The 17,426-nt window shown below is 35.1% G+C and overlaps 1 protein-coding gene across 1 annotated transcript in view; it reads left to right on the forward strand.

The window, feature by feature from the left end:
• The window catches only part of LOC120532402 (leucyl/cystinyl aminopeptidase), a 102,861-nt gene that overhangs the window by 46,664 nt on the left and 38,771 nt on the right, over nt 1–17,426 (forward strand). The window contains exons 6-7 of the mRNA XM_039758359.1: nt 11,828–11,979; nt 14,032–14,145. Of these exons, the coding sequence (XP_039614293.1) occupies nt 11,828–11,979; nt 14,032–14,145 (266 nt within the window). The remainder of the gene's footprint in view (nt 1–11,827; nt 11,980–14,031; nt 14,146–17,426) is intronic.

Below are 17,426 nucleotides of genomic sequence, written 5' to 3' on the forward strand. Positions count from 1 at the left end.
ATATTTTTGAATAAAAGCGCAATTGTGTTATTCTTGTGAAAATGTTTCTTTACTATTTGGACTTCAGGCTTCATACATTATATAGTTTATGCCTACATTTTGTCATCTACTACTAGAATATAAAAAACGTTTCTGTTTTAACAATGTGTTGACACAGATTACTGTAGAAATGGAACAGACATGAAATGCGTGTGTTCCAAACAACGATCTATTATTTCCACTCTAAAACTCCACTTCACTCCCAGATACTCAATCAAGGCATGAGCTGAGAGAAGTTTTTGCACGTTCTAAATTGGTGGGGGGATGGAATAGCCGGCTGCTCCAAGCTTCTCTTTATCAGCACATTTAGAAGACAAAGGGCGCTGGCGGAGAGGTGTGAAGGGATTTAATAAGCGATTTAATGTGGGACGGAAATACGAGTTTTTTCGTAGGCTCTGGTAATTCTAGTGTTAAAGCTGTGGTTCTTAGAGATTTTGCTACTTTTTCTGTTTTAGGAACATATTCTCCTTCTAACCACATGTTGTGTTGTTTACTAGAAATTCACTGGAAATAATTTTAAAATGAACAATAATGTTTAGTGATGAACATGAGTGCTCAGTGAAATGTTGTGGGCTTTTTGGATCAAGTTTGCATTAACATGAACAAAGAATAAATAGCAGCAATAAAAAACATTAGTAACAAAAAACCCATACACAGCACTTATCACCCACCCCTTACATTACTTTCACAAGTCTATAAGGCTAGTACATAGAGCAATTATAAATGAGGTCAGATTGATTCACTATCATTATTATGAATGTTACACATGAAACTTAACCTGGATTTCCCATGCTAGGGGATGGTACTGGTCGAATATGTATTAGGTTTCTTTTAATTTAACACAGAATTGGCCGCGCACACACACACCCGGGACAATCGCCAATGCACCTAACCTGCATGTCTTTGGACTGTGGGAGAAAACCGGAGTACCCAGAGGAAACCCACACAGACACGGGGAGAACATGCAAGCTCCACACAGGGAGGACCCAGGAAGCAAACCCGGGTCTCATAACTGCGAGTTAGCAGCGTTACCCACTGTGCCACACCTTAATGATCCTAAATCAGATTTAGTGATTTTTGAGAATGGTATGTTACTTGGTAGCTGTTGTCACATACACAACTTCTAGTCACGGGATATGTCAGATTTTTTGACTGCAGTTGCTGGTTTTGTCACTGGACCATGTCAGTTTATAACTATTGAAAATCACTGACCATGTCACATTTAACGATCGTGTGTTGACACTGCAGTACAGTCACACTTGGACTTTTTTTTTCCATTCTGTCATGGTGCACAAAACAGAGATAACAGACGGACAAACTTCTCTTCTGTTTGTGAGGTCCAAAGCCTCTGTGTTCCATAGTCCTCATCACTGCCTATAATGAGCATTCATTAGTTGTCAACTCTCATACACCTGTTTGATTTTATTTCAGCGAGTTGCAGACTAGTGGAAGTGAGTTGCAGGACATGTCACATTATGCGACCGGCTTCTTGGAAGCACATCTCTGACTCACTAACATTATATAAATAAAGGCAATGACTGAAAATCTTTGGAAAACATACGTAATGTGACATGGACTTAAGTGATGGATGTATTTATTGCCACAGTGACTATATTTGCAAAAGAATTTGTGTACTGTTTTTTAAACAGCACATGAATATCTTGGAGGAGAAAATGTGCTGAAATTATATATTGTGGCTTATCTGTCTATGTTATGTTTATTGTAGGTGTAATTTCAGAATTTCATAAGCTGCAGTGCAGGCCAGCAAGGTCTGAGGATCATGTCAGATGAGAATGGTGAACTATATAGCTATTCCTGTTGTGGTATGATATTTGTTAAATTTAGTTTTCATTTGTATTTTATAATTGCCCTTAAAAAGAAGAGAAATTCAAATATATATATTAAATCCATTAATCAATTCCCATGTAATCAACCCATCAATTCAGGTATTTTAATTTATCATTAAAGATACGCTATAAATTACAATTTTAACTAACAAGTGCTCCTTGTTAAAAATACAAAGGGACAGCAATTGACTATTAAAATACATTAGATCAGAACATTTAACATTTTATAATAGTAATTTAGGCATGTACTTCCATGTTTTAAAATCACAAGGGCATTTCCATTTGATTATCAAATAGTACTACATCCTTATACTCCTAGAATAGCTATAACTCAATTGAGGTCCATAAGTAAAGAGCTCGGGGATATCTCACCAAAGAAAGTACAACATTAAATTATCATTAGTTGACCATGTGAAAAGATTATTCCGAGTCACCTTTTTGGTAAAAATGTACACTTAAATGGTGACTTTCTCTTAAATGGTACAGCATGTGCTAGTTTCTTGTTGAACATTCATTTAAACACACCATAATGCTATTTTTACATTTAGCAAGGATACCATCATCATCGTCTAACATAAAAATACCCTGCTGTAAATTTGAATATTAAGATAAGTTCAGTCTGAGTGTTCGCAGAAGTGTGTCCTATAATAGTCTGCTTTCTTGTTGACGCCTGCTTAGGGCTTGCTGCTAGTTTAGGCTGTGGCTCCCTGGAACTCTGCACAGAGAAAGGTTTGTTCAGAAAATCGACTGATGGATTACAAGTTAAAAGAAGTAAATAGTAAGCTTGTATCTTGGAGTGCACAGTTTGTATTTGATTGAATAAACATTGTGATTTTACAGATATCTGTTAAGCCTCATTTAGTTTACCTGGAGGTACTTTAAGTAATCTGTTTTGGTAAATGGCAACCTTCTTCTTTTTCTTTTTTTTTCGAGTTTATACTTGAACTGTTTCCCTCTCACTTCTTTCCCACACTTTCCTTATGCCTGCCTTCTTCCTCCTGTAAGTTTACTTTGACTCTGATAATGAGAAATTTGTAAACCCTGACTTTAGATTAGTTTTGTGATCATCCCAGGAATACCCCTACAAAATCCCTTAGCTGCCAGGTTACTCTGCCATCTGTCAGTTCCCAGATTAATTGTTTCCCTCGTCCCGCCTTCTATTATTTGTACTGTTATTCTCCCCATCAGCTGTATGTAACTGTCTCTTATTCTAGTGTTCTTACAGCAGTTACTTCCAGATAACCTTCTAAAACTACAGGAATTATTGCCAGCTTGTGTCCTCTGTATGCCCAGTTACATGCAGAAAAGCTCTTCCTTGCCAATCTGGTTTCTTTTCATTTTAAATAACCTCTTTTTTGCTCTGTGCCAAATATGTAAAGATTAATTTACTTTACTAGGTGAAATATATTATTCTTCATTTTCTTTTATTCTCATTTGTCCATAGCATTCTTCCTTTGAAAATACATGTCACTTGCAAGTATTTGTATTTATTATGCAGGTTAATTTGTATTTGCATTTGCTTGTTAAATAAGTGGATGGATGGGATTGTTTGTAATGAGATTTTTGTTTTATTATGGTAGGTAAGGAAGAATGGATTATACAAAGATCAATATTCAGAAATGACAGCTTGTGTTTGGTTTGTTAAGTTGTTGTGTTTGGGTCTCTAAAGAAAAGTGCACGTACACAATAAACATCCTATGTGCCTTCACAAGGATGTGTAAGCAATCACATAGCGTATTATAGGAATGGCTTTATATAACTAATAATCAAGTTTCTTAATATATTTCAATTAGTCATTACTACAATAGATTGGAGATGCTTTATTTGTTAGTTATACAAGTGTACATAGGAAATCTTGCATCATCTGTCCAGTCAAATAAGTGAAACACAGTACAGGTCACTCATATGCAATACACAACAAAACAAGTGTAGGCAAGTAGGCAATACAAATACAATGCAGAAACACATAAGACTAAACGGTCCATACATGTTATATTTAATTTATAAAATTAAAACTACATAATGCTGCATAAGTGTCCAGTGCAATATAATATAATATGCAATTTTCTGTTATTATACAAGTATAAATAATCGTAATTAAAAACAGTTTTAATATCAATGCTGAGTGGAGAAATAAGACAGTTTGTAGATGGCTGAATGAAAGGCTTAATGTACAGTTTCCTTATTATGAAGACGGACTGCAGAGGGTTAAAAACTGTACTTGAAGTGAGAGGTCATAGCATTGATACTAGCCTTCCTACAACCTGACCTTAGTTTGGAAAACAGATTGTGCTCAGTAAAGTCGGACAGAATTGCCTCAGTCTCATTTCTGCAGCAGTTGGTGTATATGGACTCTATTGTGGGGAGAATAGAGCCAGTGATGCTCTCTTCCTGCTTCACAGCACTTTGCAGTAATGTCTTCTCTTGAGGGTATGGGGTTCTCATACCAAATTGTGATCTCTACTGTCAGTACTTTTTAAACTAGAAGTTCACCAGTTTGTTTCCACATTCCCTTAAACACCTCAGGAGATATATATATATATATATATATATATATATATATATATATATATATAGAAAGAGAGAGATAGATAGATATATATAGACACTGCTGTGTTTTTTGATGATGGCAGTGGTATTTTGTGATCAGTTTAGTTTCTTTGAGATGTGCAGACCGAGAAATTTGAAACTGTTCCATCCATTCAAAATATCCAGAATCATTCTTTTAGTTTTGTTTTTGTTCAAGGTTAGGTTATCGATGTGATATACAGTAAGTCAGACAAACTTTTAACCTGGCAGGCATAAGACAAAATTTCATTGTGGCAAATTACATCATATAAAGTACTGCCAATAAAAAAATTAAGTGTTATATTGTATATTATGGAACAAAAGGGAAACAAAAACACTTTTCTTAGCAAGTGGAGAATTTAAAAAAGGGAGGAATTATACTATAGAGAATTTTGTGCTGCTTTTAACAGCAGTGTTCCAACATGGTGGAGGGAGAAAACCACAAAATTCTCATATACATCTGTCAAAGCTATGGCTGCACCAGATGAGTATTTCAACTGCACAACTGTCACAGTGCAGAGGGCTCCGCTTTATGTAGAGTGTTGACGTTTTGATTTTTCTTAAAAATGAATATAACATTAAAAGCTCTTCATAGAACTAGTCCTGACCCGCGGCTAATGGAACAAGTTCAAGCAGGACAGTCGTTGTTAGAGATATGTTTGATGTTATCTTACTTTTTTGTTTTTAAAAATTAAGTTTGGATGGCAGTAACATTATATTATAGTTTAATAAGTTATTATTGTGACAAGTGCAGCAAAATTCTTACTAGCATGTGTTATTCAATGTACAACAGATATAATGTTACTATAGTACAAATATTTTATTCTAGTAATTTAGTAATCTGCTGATTACCCTTAAGATGGGCAGTACAGGATACATAATTGACAGCGACCTGTCATGCAGGTATGCTGTGCTCTGCATTCCATAAACCCTAGGATTATTTGCTGTATACTTTACAATCCTGGGAAAAATCGAGAGTCCAGGCAGCTTTGCAGCATTGGATAAATAAAAGCCCTCATAGAAGATAAGTTGTCTTCACTGGATTGTGAGGAGAAATCATGCATGACAATGGAAGATGACTGGGGGCAAGGATAGCCATGGCTAGTTGGTGTCTGCTGTTATATGGGGCATTTCTCATGGCCATAACAGAGGGGAAGTTCTACTTCTCAAACTACGATCTTTGATTGTCAGATACACATACCAGTTCTGGGGCTAAACTGTCATTTGATGTGTGCCTTTCCATCTTGATGTTCATTACTATATTAAGATTATTTTAATGCAAGAGAAAATCCTTACAAAAACATATACAGTACTAAAACTTGTGTATTTGCTTACTTATTTGAATTTATTCAGTGACACTAAACATACAGTACATTTTTTATGAAGATTTCATATTGTGGGACTATTGTATCATGAAGCCTTAATCACAATATGAATAGTATCATGGGAAAAGCATAATGTCCTATGACTACATGATGGTATGTAGTCTTGGCACTGGTTTTATTGAGACTAATGACTGTTGTGTCATTTGCAAATTTAATTATATGATTAGTATCATATCTGGCTGTACAGTCTTAAGTAGGTAGTGATTATAGCTTTGGTCTCAGAGAGCCGCAGTGGTAATGATGTTTTATTTCCAGTCCAACCTCCCCAATTTCCACCTTGTTAACAAGTCCAGTATTCAGTTACAGCTGGAGTTGGGCACATTGATGATGGTATTCAAAGCTGACCTGTAGTATAACCAAATAACATCCAAAAGTATGTGGTGTGACCCTCTAGATGATGAAAAGCAGAGTGGAGGGGTTTTGATGCGGTATTGTCCACATTCTGGTTTGGCTGATAAGCATACTGCAGAGGTCCTGAAAAATGGGAGTAATGATGTTGATGTCTGACAGAACAAATTATTTTAAACATTTCATGTCCACTGAGGAGAGGCCAACTGGTTGATAGTCATTCAGACATGTAACTCTGGACTTTTTGGGCATAGGAACAGTGGTGGTCTTTTTGAAAACCTGAGAGATGGTTGCCTGTTTTTGAGATAAATTGAAGGTTTTAGTCAAAACTCCAGGCATCTCTAAGACACAAATATTCCACACACATTGTTGTAATCCATCTAGTCTGCAACTTTGTGAGGGTGAACCCCTTTATAAACCTCATGGTGAGTTAATCTGGATGACCTGGGGTCTTGGTTACCTTTTTTTTTCAATATTTTGACTATTAGTCCAAGCACAAAACATACTGAGAATGTCTGGGAGTGAGGCATTAGCATTTTTCTGTCATAGGACCTTTATAGTTTGTTAGTGCCTGCAAGCCTTGCCACATGTGCCTTGAATTTGCACAGTTCTACTGCTGCTGGAATTTGGCACTGTAGGCCTTTTTAGCTTGCCTAATAACTTTTTCTAGTGCATATCTTGATAATTTGTTCATTTACTTATAGCCTTTGATAAAGGCCATCCTCTCTTCTCTTGAGTCTGTCACATGTGTTCCTATTGAACAAAGTTTTTTACTTGGGTAACACCCATATTAGTTTTGTTGATGTGCAGTTATTGGTGCATTTTGGGATGTTGTTTAAGTTCTTCCTTAAACAAGAGTAAATGTTTGAACATAATAAATGATTTATTTTTTAGAAATGTTGTAATAAGACAGACAAAAATATAAAATTATGTGCAATTCTGCTATTTCCAAATAATAAAAAAATGGAAAAAAAAATCACATCTTTACAAAATAAAGATGCACAAATAACACAAAGTTCCAAATCTCAGTTTTTCACAACAAAGCTTTTGAAGCCGATACCTACAGTAAGTAACATGTATGTTTGAACAGTGCAAACTACTTAGAGTGACGAGATATCCTGTACACTGACAGTATAATACTGCATATGCACTTTGTGGTGTAGCGAGTCCGCAGCTTAAAAAAAGGCCAGTTTAAAATCCATAAAGACGTGTCACTCTCCATGGGCGCAATTGCACGACCGCGTGGAGTTAATGAGGTAGTTGGAGCAAGTCGCACCTGCGGGTCCAATCATTCCCAATTGATTTATTGGTTTCCTGCGGCGTGTGATTAAGGCCCATGGAGACAGGAGTGTATATATACGGGCCAGCACAAAAAAGAAGGGGTAATCCAAGAAAAGGAGAAAAGACGTTAGGTTAAAAGACATGAAAGGCAGGCTTGAGAATGATGATCTGGTTCTTGCAGTGAAGCTGTGACCATTTAGCAGTGAACAGGAGCCCTGCATGACTAAAAAGTCTCTCACAGGCTGCAAGACGCAAGAAGTTTGTGTGTGGTCATGTGACTGCAAAGCTACATCTGATTGGTGAAACAGTCATGCAGTAGATACACTGGCAACTTCTTTCTTGCAAAAATATAGTTTAATGTATAAATGGAAAAAAGTAAGGAGTCGAGTGTACATGTAGCGCAGTAAGAGTAGCTTACTCCTTCTAGCTTTCTTCTTCACAAACATACTCAAGTAAAAGTAAAATGTATGGTGCAGTAAAACTACTCTTAGAAGTACAATTTTTTTTTTTAAAGTTACTCAAGTAAATGTAACAGAGTAAATGTAACTCATTACTACCCACTGCTTGTTGTGAGCAGCCTGGTGTATGAGGTGCATACAGTTAGGTCCATAAATATTTGGACAGAGACAACTTTTTTCCAATTTTGGTTCTGTACATTACTACAATGAAATTTTAAATGAAACCACTCAGATGCAGTTGAAGTGCAGACTTTCAGCTTTAATTCAGTGGGTTGAACAAAAAGATTGGCTAAAAATGTGAGGCAACTAAAGCATTTTTTTAACACAATCCCTTTATTTCAGGGGCTCAAAAGTAATCGGACAAATTAAATAACTCGAAATAAAATGTTCATTTCTAATACTTGGTTAAAAACCCTTTGCTGGCAATGACAGCCTGAAGTCTTGAACTCATGGACATCACCAGATGCTGCGTTTCCTCCTTTTTAATGCTCTGCCAGGCCTTTACTGCAGCAGCTTTAAGTTGCTGTTTGTTTGTGGGCCTTTCTGTCCGAAGTTTAGTCTTCAACAAGTGAAATGCATGCTCAGTTGGGTTAAGATCAGGTGACTGACTTGGCCATTCAAGAATTTTCCACTTCTTTGCTTTAATAAACTCCTGGGTTGCTTTGGCTGTAAGTTTTGGGCCATTGTCCATCTGTATCATGAAACGCCACCCAATCAGTTTGACTGCAAGTAGCTGGATTTGAGCTGACAGTATGTCTCTGAACACCTCAGAATTCATTTGGCTGCTTCTGTCCTGTGTCACATCATCAATAAACACTAGTGTCCCAGTGCCACTGGCAGCCATGCACGCCCAAGCCATCACACTGCCTATCTCCACCGTGTTTTACGGATGATGTGGTATGCTTTGGATAATGAGCTGTTTCACGCCTTCTCCATACTTTTTTCTTGCCATCATTCTGGTAGAAGTTGATCTTGGTTTCATCTGTCCAAAGAATGTTTTTCCAGAACTGTGCTGGCTTTTTTAGATGTTCTTTAGCAAAGTCCAATCTAGCCTTTCTATTCTTGAGGCTTATGAGTGACTTGCATCTTGCAGTGCACCCTCTGTATTTACTTTCATGCAGTCTTCTCTTTATGGTAGACTTGGATAGCGATACCCCCTGGGGAGTGTTGTTCACTTGGTTGGCTGTTGTGAAGGGGTTTCTCTTCACCATGGAAATGATTCTGTGAGCATCCACCGCTGTTGTCTTCCGTGGATGTCCAGGTCTTGTTGCATTGCTGAGTTCACCAGTGCTTGCTTTCTTTCTCAGGATGTACCAAACTGTAGATTTTGCCACTCATAATATTGTAGCAATTTCTCGGATAGGTTTTTTCTATTTTCGCAGCTTAAGGATGGCTTCTTTCACCTGCATGGAGAGCTCCTTTGACCGCATGTTGTCTGTTCACAGCAAAATCTTCCACATGCAAGCACCACACCTCAAATCAACTCCAGGCCTTTTATCAGCTTAATTGATAATGACATAACGACGGACTTGCCCACACCTGCCCATGAAATAGCCTTTGAGTCAATTGTCCAATTATTTTTGAGCCCCTGAAATGAAGGGATTGTGTTTAAAAAAAATGCTTTAGTTACCTCACATTTTTACGCAATCGTTTTGTTCACTCACTGAATTAAAGCTGAAAGTCTGCACTTCAACTACTTCTGAGTTGTTTCATTTAAAATTCATTGTGGTAATGTACAGAACCAAAATTAGAAAAAAGTTGTCTCTGTCCAAATATTTATGGACCTGACTGTAGCTGAAGACGCTCAACTCCTTTTCTGCAGAGCCTGTTATGCGACTAAAGTCCTGCTTTTGACTAAACTTCTGTCATAATTATTCCTACAATTACTTTTTTCCACAGCTGATTACACAGATTTTTTTACCAAAACTTATGTAACATTTTCCCCTTAATTCTATTTATTTAAATTTAATGTTTTGATCATTTACACTGATACTTGCTAATGCTCATGTAAGTTAAACTTGTTATGCAAAATACAAGAAAAGTTATGATAATGGAATGTAGGTGACCATTAGAGTAGACAAAAACTAATCAGAGGTGTGTCAACAAAAGGTTCATTCTCTTTTTTTTTTTTTGTCATTCCAAAACACAACTCAAAATTGTAGCCTTTTGCCAGTAGCCTAAAGTCTAATATTAAGAAGAGAACCTTAAACACACAAAGTCACTGTAACTGTTAAAGGTGTTTTGTTTATGTTTGTCCACAAACTCAGATGAAGTTTAAAATGTTGACTTTTTATGCTGTTGATATGATAATGCCACTGCCACACACCTCTGGAAGACTTTGGATTGCAAGGCTTTGTAGACTGCATCTCAAAATCATGCAGTCCAGAGGAAAAACAAGCTATCATCAGAAAAGAGGCAAAATATTTGCAACAGCTATAAAATAAACCCCTAGAATAGTAATGATAGACATTAATTCTGTGAGTAAAATGAATAAAAAACTATGTATATGTACTTACAAATAGAACTCAGAAAAATGTGTAAAAAAAGTTTATAACAAACATGAAGTATATTACAAAAATGTCAGTGTCTGGTGAAACCATATTTGAAGCCTGTCTTGTCAGCATTAATTGGAATAACTGAAACAACCATGATGGGGTTCCATTGCAGGACATATTTTTGAAAATAAATACCTAACTAATGCATAGTCATTTTAGAGTTGCAAGTAAGCGTAAACCATGTGTCTTTGGTAGGTGGCAGGAATACCAGAGTAACCTATGGGGGGAAAAAAAATAAACATGGGGAAAATGTGAAAACTCAGCACAGGCCGAGGCTGGGCCAGGATTCAAACTCAAAACTCTTTGGGAGCAAATATCTAACCCCTGAAGCAACACACTACTCAGTTGAAAATGTCTGTAATTAAATCTTCCTATTATTATTTCAGAAGAAATAACAATTCATGTAAACCATTGATTTTAGTCATATTTGTGAGGTTGTCTGAATTATAATGGTTTGTCATAAACTTAATATATCGTACTATACATTTCCCCTAATAATATTAGTAAGCTGCAAGCAAAGATCTGTGGAAAATAACTGTCCGAGAAAGCGGGATGTATCCCTGTTAAGAAAATTTTTTTCCCCTCAAATTTCAGAGCATAACATGTCCCTTGTGAATTCTGAAGTAAAAGTCTTGGTTATTCCAGTCTAGAATGATAAGTCAGCAAACCAGAATTAGAAGAAAAAAGGTGCTACTTCATCATTGAAGATGCATGTTCCATCCAAGATAATGTTGGAAAATGGTAGAAGTGGATTAAGCTTTTTGAAATTCCACAGAAAATTGAAAGTATAGTAGAAACAAACCAAACAGGAGACTAGGAGGGTAGAAAACCTGAGCAGTCTTCGCGTTGAAGAGGTACTTTTTCAAAAGACACTTGTTATGCACAACTGAGCACTATGACGCTCGCACGCATCCTTTGAGCACCCAGTACAAGCTTGTTATGCATAGCTGGCTTTGTTCTAACCATTTACACTTTACCAGAGCATGAAATGTAAATCCAGCCTACAATGAAGATCTCTGAAAAAGGAGTTTGTGCAGACAAAAACAGGATTTGATTTTCTTCTAATGATTAATTACCAAGGAAGATGCTGTTTCATATTAGTCCCATGATTAGTGCCACAAGCGTCTAAAGTTTTATTAAGAATGTTTTTGTGGAAATATCTCTCTGTTGGTCTCCTTGTAAGTGGCTTTCACTGTACATACAGTATGTAGTCATGCAGTTGCTGTGCATACTGTATTAAGCATAAACATATTGGATGTTTTTAAATATATAAAATGCTTAATTATACAGTTGACAGCAGATTTTAAATTGCATCTTGGTTGTTTGTTTATTTATTTTCTCCTCAGATTTGGTTGCAATTCCTGATTTCCAAGCCGGCGCTATGGAGAACTGGGGCTTGATAACTTTCAGAGAAACAGCACTTCTCTATGATAACACATCTACAGTACTAGATAAACAGAGGGTAACTGTAGTAATTGCACATGAACTGGCTCATCAGGTACCAATATCTCCATTTACTATTAAGTAAATAAAAGGAAAAAAAGAAAGCGCAGAAATACAAGCAAATAAAGATACTAGGCTACTAGGTAGTAATGTGTATGAGGAGATAATTCACTGTTAATGAAGATAAGTTCTGCATTCATCGCATTCATTTAAATGCATTGTTAAAATTATAGAAGTTATTGTAGGTGAATAAGCCATTTATATTAGTCTTGCGTGCTTGTTGTCTTCCTCCTGTAATAAAAATAACATTTGAGACTAAGTCAGTATTTATTTTCTTGAAACAAATGAAATGCAGTGTAAAGTAAAAAAAAATGCATTAGGTTATATTCTTTATTGAGAATTTTATGTATTATCTGAAATTTGTTAAGTTTTTATACTTCGTATCTGAATGTTGAAGTGAACCACTTTAAATGACATCTTCCCAAGTAGTGCTTTGAGTATTTTTATATATGTATATATGCATATGGTGTGCAAAAGTATTCAATCCCCTTGAAAGTCATCATTTTCAAAAGGTTTGTACACATATTCATCCTTTCAGTATTTAGAATGTGAACAATGCTTTTCCAAAGTCAAAATAAATTATTTTCTGTAGATATTTAACTGAAGAAGAAAAAATCAAAAGTTAGCATTTGCATAAGTACTTAAACCTCTGTACCTTGCAAGCTCCAGCTCTACACAAATTTCAAATTAATCAGAAATAACATGTTTGACCATAATCAAACATCATTAGGTACTACTTGTGAGTCTCGGATATCTCTCTGTATATAAAAAGCACCCTTTGTAAGGGTCATAGTCTTTGACTACGTTGAACAATCAGTGTAAAAATGAAGACAAAGGAGCATCCTGCTGGTGTGAGAACAAAATCATTGAAATGCACCAAATGGCTACAAAAAATACTGAACAGTTTGAATATTTTATTAATCACTGTTGGATCCATCATCAGAAAGTGGAAGATTCATCACAGCAATAAGACTGTTTCTGGAACTCCTCAAAACTAAACATCAGAGCAAGATGTTGACTAATGAGAGAGGCTACTAAAACCCAACACTCACTCTCTCGCAGTTCTCTTTGGCTGAAACTGGAGTGAAAGTGCATGGGTCCACATTTTCAGAGCTCTCCATAAAACAGTGAACATTTCATGTGCTGGGTTTGGGAATCGCATCAAAGTTGTAGAGACAATGGATGGACACAAATACCACACAGTATTGCAGGAGGACTTGTTCCAGTCTGCTATGAACCTATGGCTCGGGATGAGATTCATCCTTCAACATTACAATGACTCTAAGCATAAGGCCAAAGCGACACTGAAATAGCTCAGAAACAGAAAGGTGAATGTCAAAAATCCACGATCTTAACCCTATTGAAAATCTGTGGCACTATCTAAAAAGTCCTGTCTAGAGGTGCCATCAACCAGCCTAGAGGATCTATATAACCTCTGCCAAGATGAATGGGGAAAAATCACTCCAGAAAAATTTGCAAAACTGGTACAGTATATACTTACCCCTAAAGAATTAAGGCTGTTAAGCACCTTGAGCATGGAAAAGGTTCTATTTAAATAAAATGTATTATTATTATTATTATAACTATTAATACAGCAAAAAGGTTGTCGACAACGTATAGGATTGAATACATATGCAAACACTAACTTTTGAGTTTTTATGATGACTTTGAAGGGGATTGAATACTTTTGCACACTACTGCGTGTGTGTGTATGTATTTGTACATTATATTTATATATCTTGTACTGTATTCTTTTCCAGATGCCAAAGTTAATTTTTCCTGGATGTGTGGTATTTATTCATGTATCCACTTCTATCTTTCATTGCTTACAGCACAACTTTTAAATGCAGACAGTTTGCAAGTACATTCTCAAGTATTATTAAAACTAGAATAAGCATCTCCTACTGGTAATAAACATAGATATATTGTGACTGTTCTGGGTTTGCTAGAGTATCATTGGGAGGACCTTCTTACATTGTCAGAGTTTGGTTATAGATCATTGCTGTATGTTGCTATATTTATTAACATTTTTTTTTTTTTTTTTAAGTGGTTTGGCAATTTGGTCACTATGGAATGGTGGAGTGATCTTTGGCTAAATGAAGGTTTCGCTACATTTATGGAGTTCATGTCTGTGCAGTCTACTTTCCCTGAGCTTGAAGTTGTAAGTCTCATAAATTATCCTGAGATTCATCTTGTAAACATTATTATACACATCAGTTGTAATACTTCTTTACACTGGCAGTGTGCAGAAAGAAAAGACCTAAAATCTAAAGTCATTATAGGGGAGTAATTGGAAAAGTAAAGTTTACAACCTTAGATTTAACATTGGCCTAGTGGTTGAAAAACTATGATGTTCCTGTTAATTTAGAATTCAGTAAACGTTTATATATTTGTTAATTATAACAATACATTTTTACAGAAACTAATCCCATGTATGTAGTGTGTATATATGTAATGATTCTGATTCAATCATAAAGAAACAGATTATCACTATATAGGGATTTGTTTTTTTTTATATTTGTGATTGATTGTTTGGTCGATAGTATAAGTAAATGATCAAAGGCTTCACTGCAGTGATTAAAAAAACTGAGGATGATCTTCATGTGATACCACATCCTAGAGACAATTTATGTTGTTGCTGAGAGTTAACACTTTAGAGCAAGAATATAATCCCGAGTTCAGAGGTATGCAATTTGGAAAGTAAGCATTCTTATTCAAGTTTATGAAATTCCTTTTTGTCAGTTAGAGAGAACAGAACCTTGGGATTCCAATAAACATATGTTATACTTTATATTCCATTATACAAATAAGATGGTGATTTCACTTGTACAATTTGGGTTTGTCAAAAGCAAACAATGATGCACATTTTCAATGTAATTTTATGGACCTTGACCCTATCAGAATATCAGCAACTAATAGAGAGGTTAAATTTTAATTTCTCACTTTAGTAGCTGTTTATTTGTCTCAAGAAAAACTAATAGAGGTGAAGGAAATATGAATAGTAATCCTCTGTTTAAATATCAATCACTTAAAAAAAAAAAATAGGATTATGTTGGTGCTTAAAAATGAACATATAAGGTAAACTTAATAATTACAGTATTATTTATTAAAATATATTTTATACATTATTATATATACTCTTTGGCAACAACAGTTGTACTTGGAAACAGTAGATCAATTTGCATATTTAATGGGTGCCTTATAAGTAAAAAATTATTTTAATACCAGAATCGAGTAACCAAATGGATCTGTATTTTGGAATTGAGACGTATATGTGCTGATTGGAATTCTGTGAATGTCTAACCATATTTATTTCTACACCAAGACATAAAGTCAGTTTTATTACCAGCCTTGGAGTTTTTACAGTACACGAGGATACATGAGGATAATGATAACTCACACTGATTCAGTGTGGTGCTGAGGTGTCACCTGATGCACTCGGGTCCCAGTCCAGGTGGATAGTTGTGTGGTGGGTGCGACAACACGCTATCAGCGCATGCTCTCAGTAGTGATAACCACAAATGTCATGATACCAGCATTTTTGGATTTGAAACCAATACCAATGAAATTTCATGATACTCTTTACCTAATTAATACCTCGGCATAGACAGAAATCCCTTTCAGTGGCTTTTAAATTTAAAAGTAGCTTAATTATGCAAATAGACAATATTGTGGTTTCTTCTGTAGTAGAATATAAAATATATAAATATTAATGCAAACCTCACATTTAAAATTTATGGTATATCATTCAAGTAGTTGCCCAGCAGTCATTTAAGTAAACTGGAATTGTCAATAGTTGAATTTAATGTGTTTTAGATATGTGGACTCCCACAGTATAGCAGCTTGTGACAGGGATATTATCATAGGGGGATTTTAGCATTGTGTTTGTAAAGAATCATGATGATTTTATCTTACCAAGTGCACATTCTAATTTTAATTTCTAATATTTTCTCAAACATTACTGAAAAAGTCAATACTAATTATAAAAATCCAAGCCTTATATCTTTACTGTTGAATTTATGAATTCCAGAATAATTCAGGATATTTTCATTTAAACAAGCTCTTTAAAGCTGATTATGTAACAACATGCTTTTGAAATATGGTTTGTCAGAATCCCGCTGTTACTGTACATTTCTAACATTTGCTATCATAGGATTTATATTTGCATTATTAGCAGGTTAAAAAAAAACCTTAAACTACAGAATAATATGTAATAGAGAAGTCTAATTAGTTCAACTGTCACAAAACCTGGTGTTTTAATATGACACTTTTTTACATTTGTTCCAGCTTCAAGGCTCCCTGTGTGAAATCAGCTTAATGTAAAATTGATAAGTCTGTTGTTCAAGAATTCTGGAAAAAAATGCCTTTGTTGTCCAGTTTACTTGATTGATTAAACTTTTCTTATTGCTTAGCCTGTACAAATCCAGAATTAAAGTAGAAAGTTTAATGGACTGGCTTTACTTGTATTCAATAAATTGTAACTAAGAGACTGCATTAAATTCATCACTGTACATTTCACAAATGATATACTGAATGTGCCTTCACTCTGTTCCTCACAATAGGAGCTACACTAATGAACTAGTAATGAATTAGTTTGCCTTCAAAAATCTAAATGCCATTTTGTCCCAATTGATATAACTGCATGCCCCTGTGATATGGTAAGTAGGCACAGCACATCATATTACTAGTTTTGTGCTTTGAAGCATTGAAACAATGAATAAATTTTATTTTGGTTTTAACAAATGGAGCAGCTCATTTCATCACTGGTGTAGACAAGCCAAATAGTCAACGTTTGAAACTTGTTCCTTTATCGAGATTGCTCATGAAGTGATATTATAAAGCGATTAATATATCCATGCACTTGTTAAAGAATTATAATTTGCATCTAATTAGTGATATCCTGCTGCTGTAAGGCATGCACAAATGTTTTTTTTTCTAAAGTAATTATTGAACTATTTTCTCATCATTTTTCATATTGATTGTTGCTGTAGTAAATAAAAATGTTAGGGAAAAAATGTTTCTGAACTAACATAATTTTTTAAGCATTATTCCAGCAATTATCCACCAAAAAATTATTTTCCAGATGTGTTAATATGTTGCTGTAGCACGTGAGCCATTTTGTGTGTAGTTTTTACTCACTTTTATCAAGTATTATTATGCCTTGCAAAGTAATATGTCTAGTTTCAGTCACACATAGTGTGGTACTGACTTTCACTTTTGTATTGATACTTTAAAAAAAGCCAGTACCATTACATTCTTGCCGTTTTTGTATCAACTCAGTACAGAACTCCATCCGTGTTTAACTAGGTTCTTCTGTAGATCAATATGTCAGGAATTCTTTTTTTCCTCTCATTTCAGCCTATTTAAAGATGTTTTTTATGCAAATTGTAACACTGTTTCTGGTATATCAGCAACTGATGCATTTTATTAAATGTCCCTATA

This window comes from Polypterus senegalus, chromosome 7 (assembly GCF_016835505.1).
Source record: "Polypterus senegalus isolate Bchr_013 chromosome 7, ASM1683550v1, whole genome shotgun sequence".
Lineage (NCBI taxonomy): Eukaryota > Metazoa > Chordata > Cladistia > Polypteriformes > Polypteridae > Polypterus > Polypterus senegalus.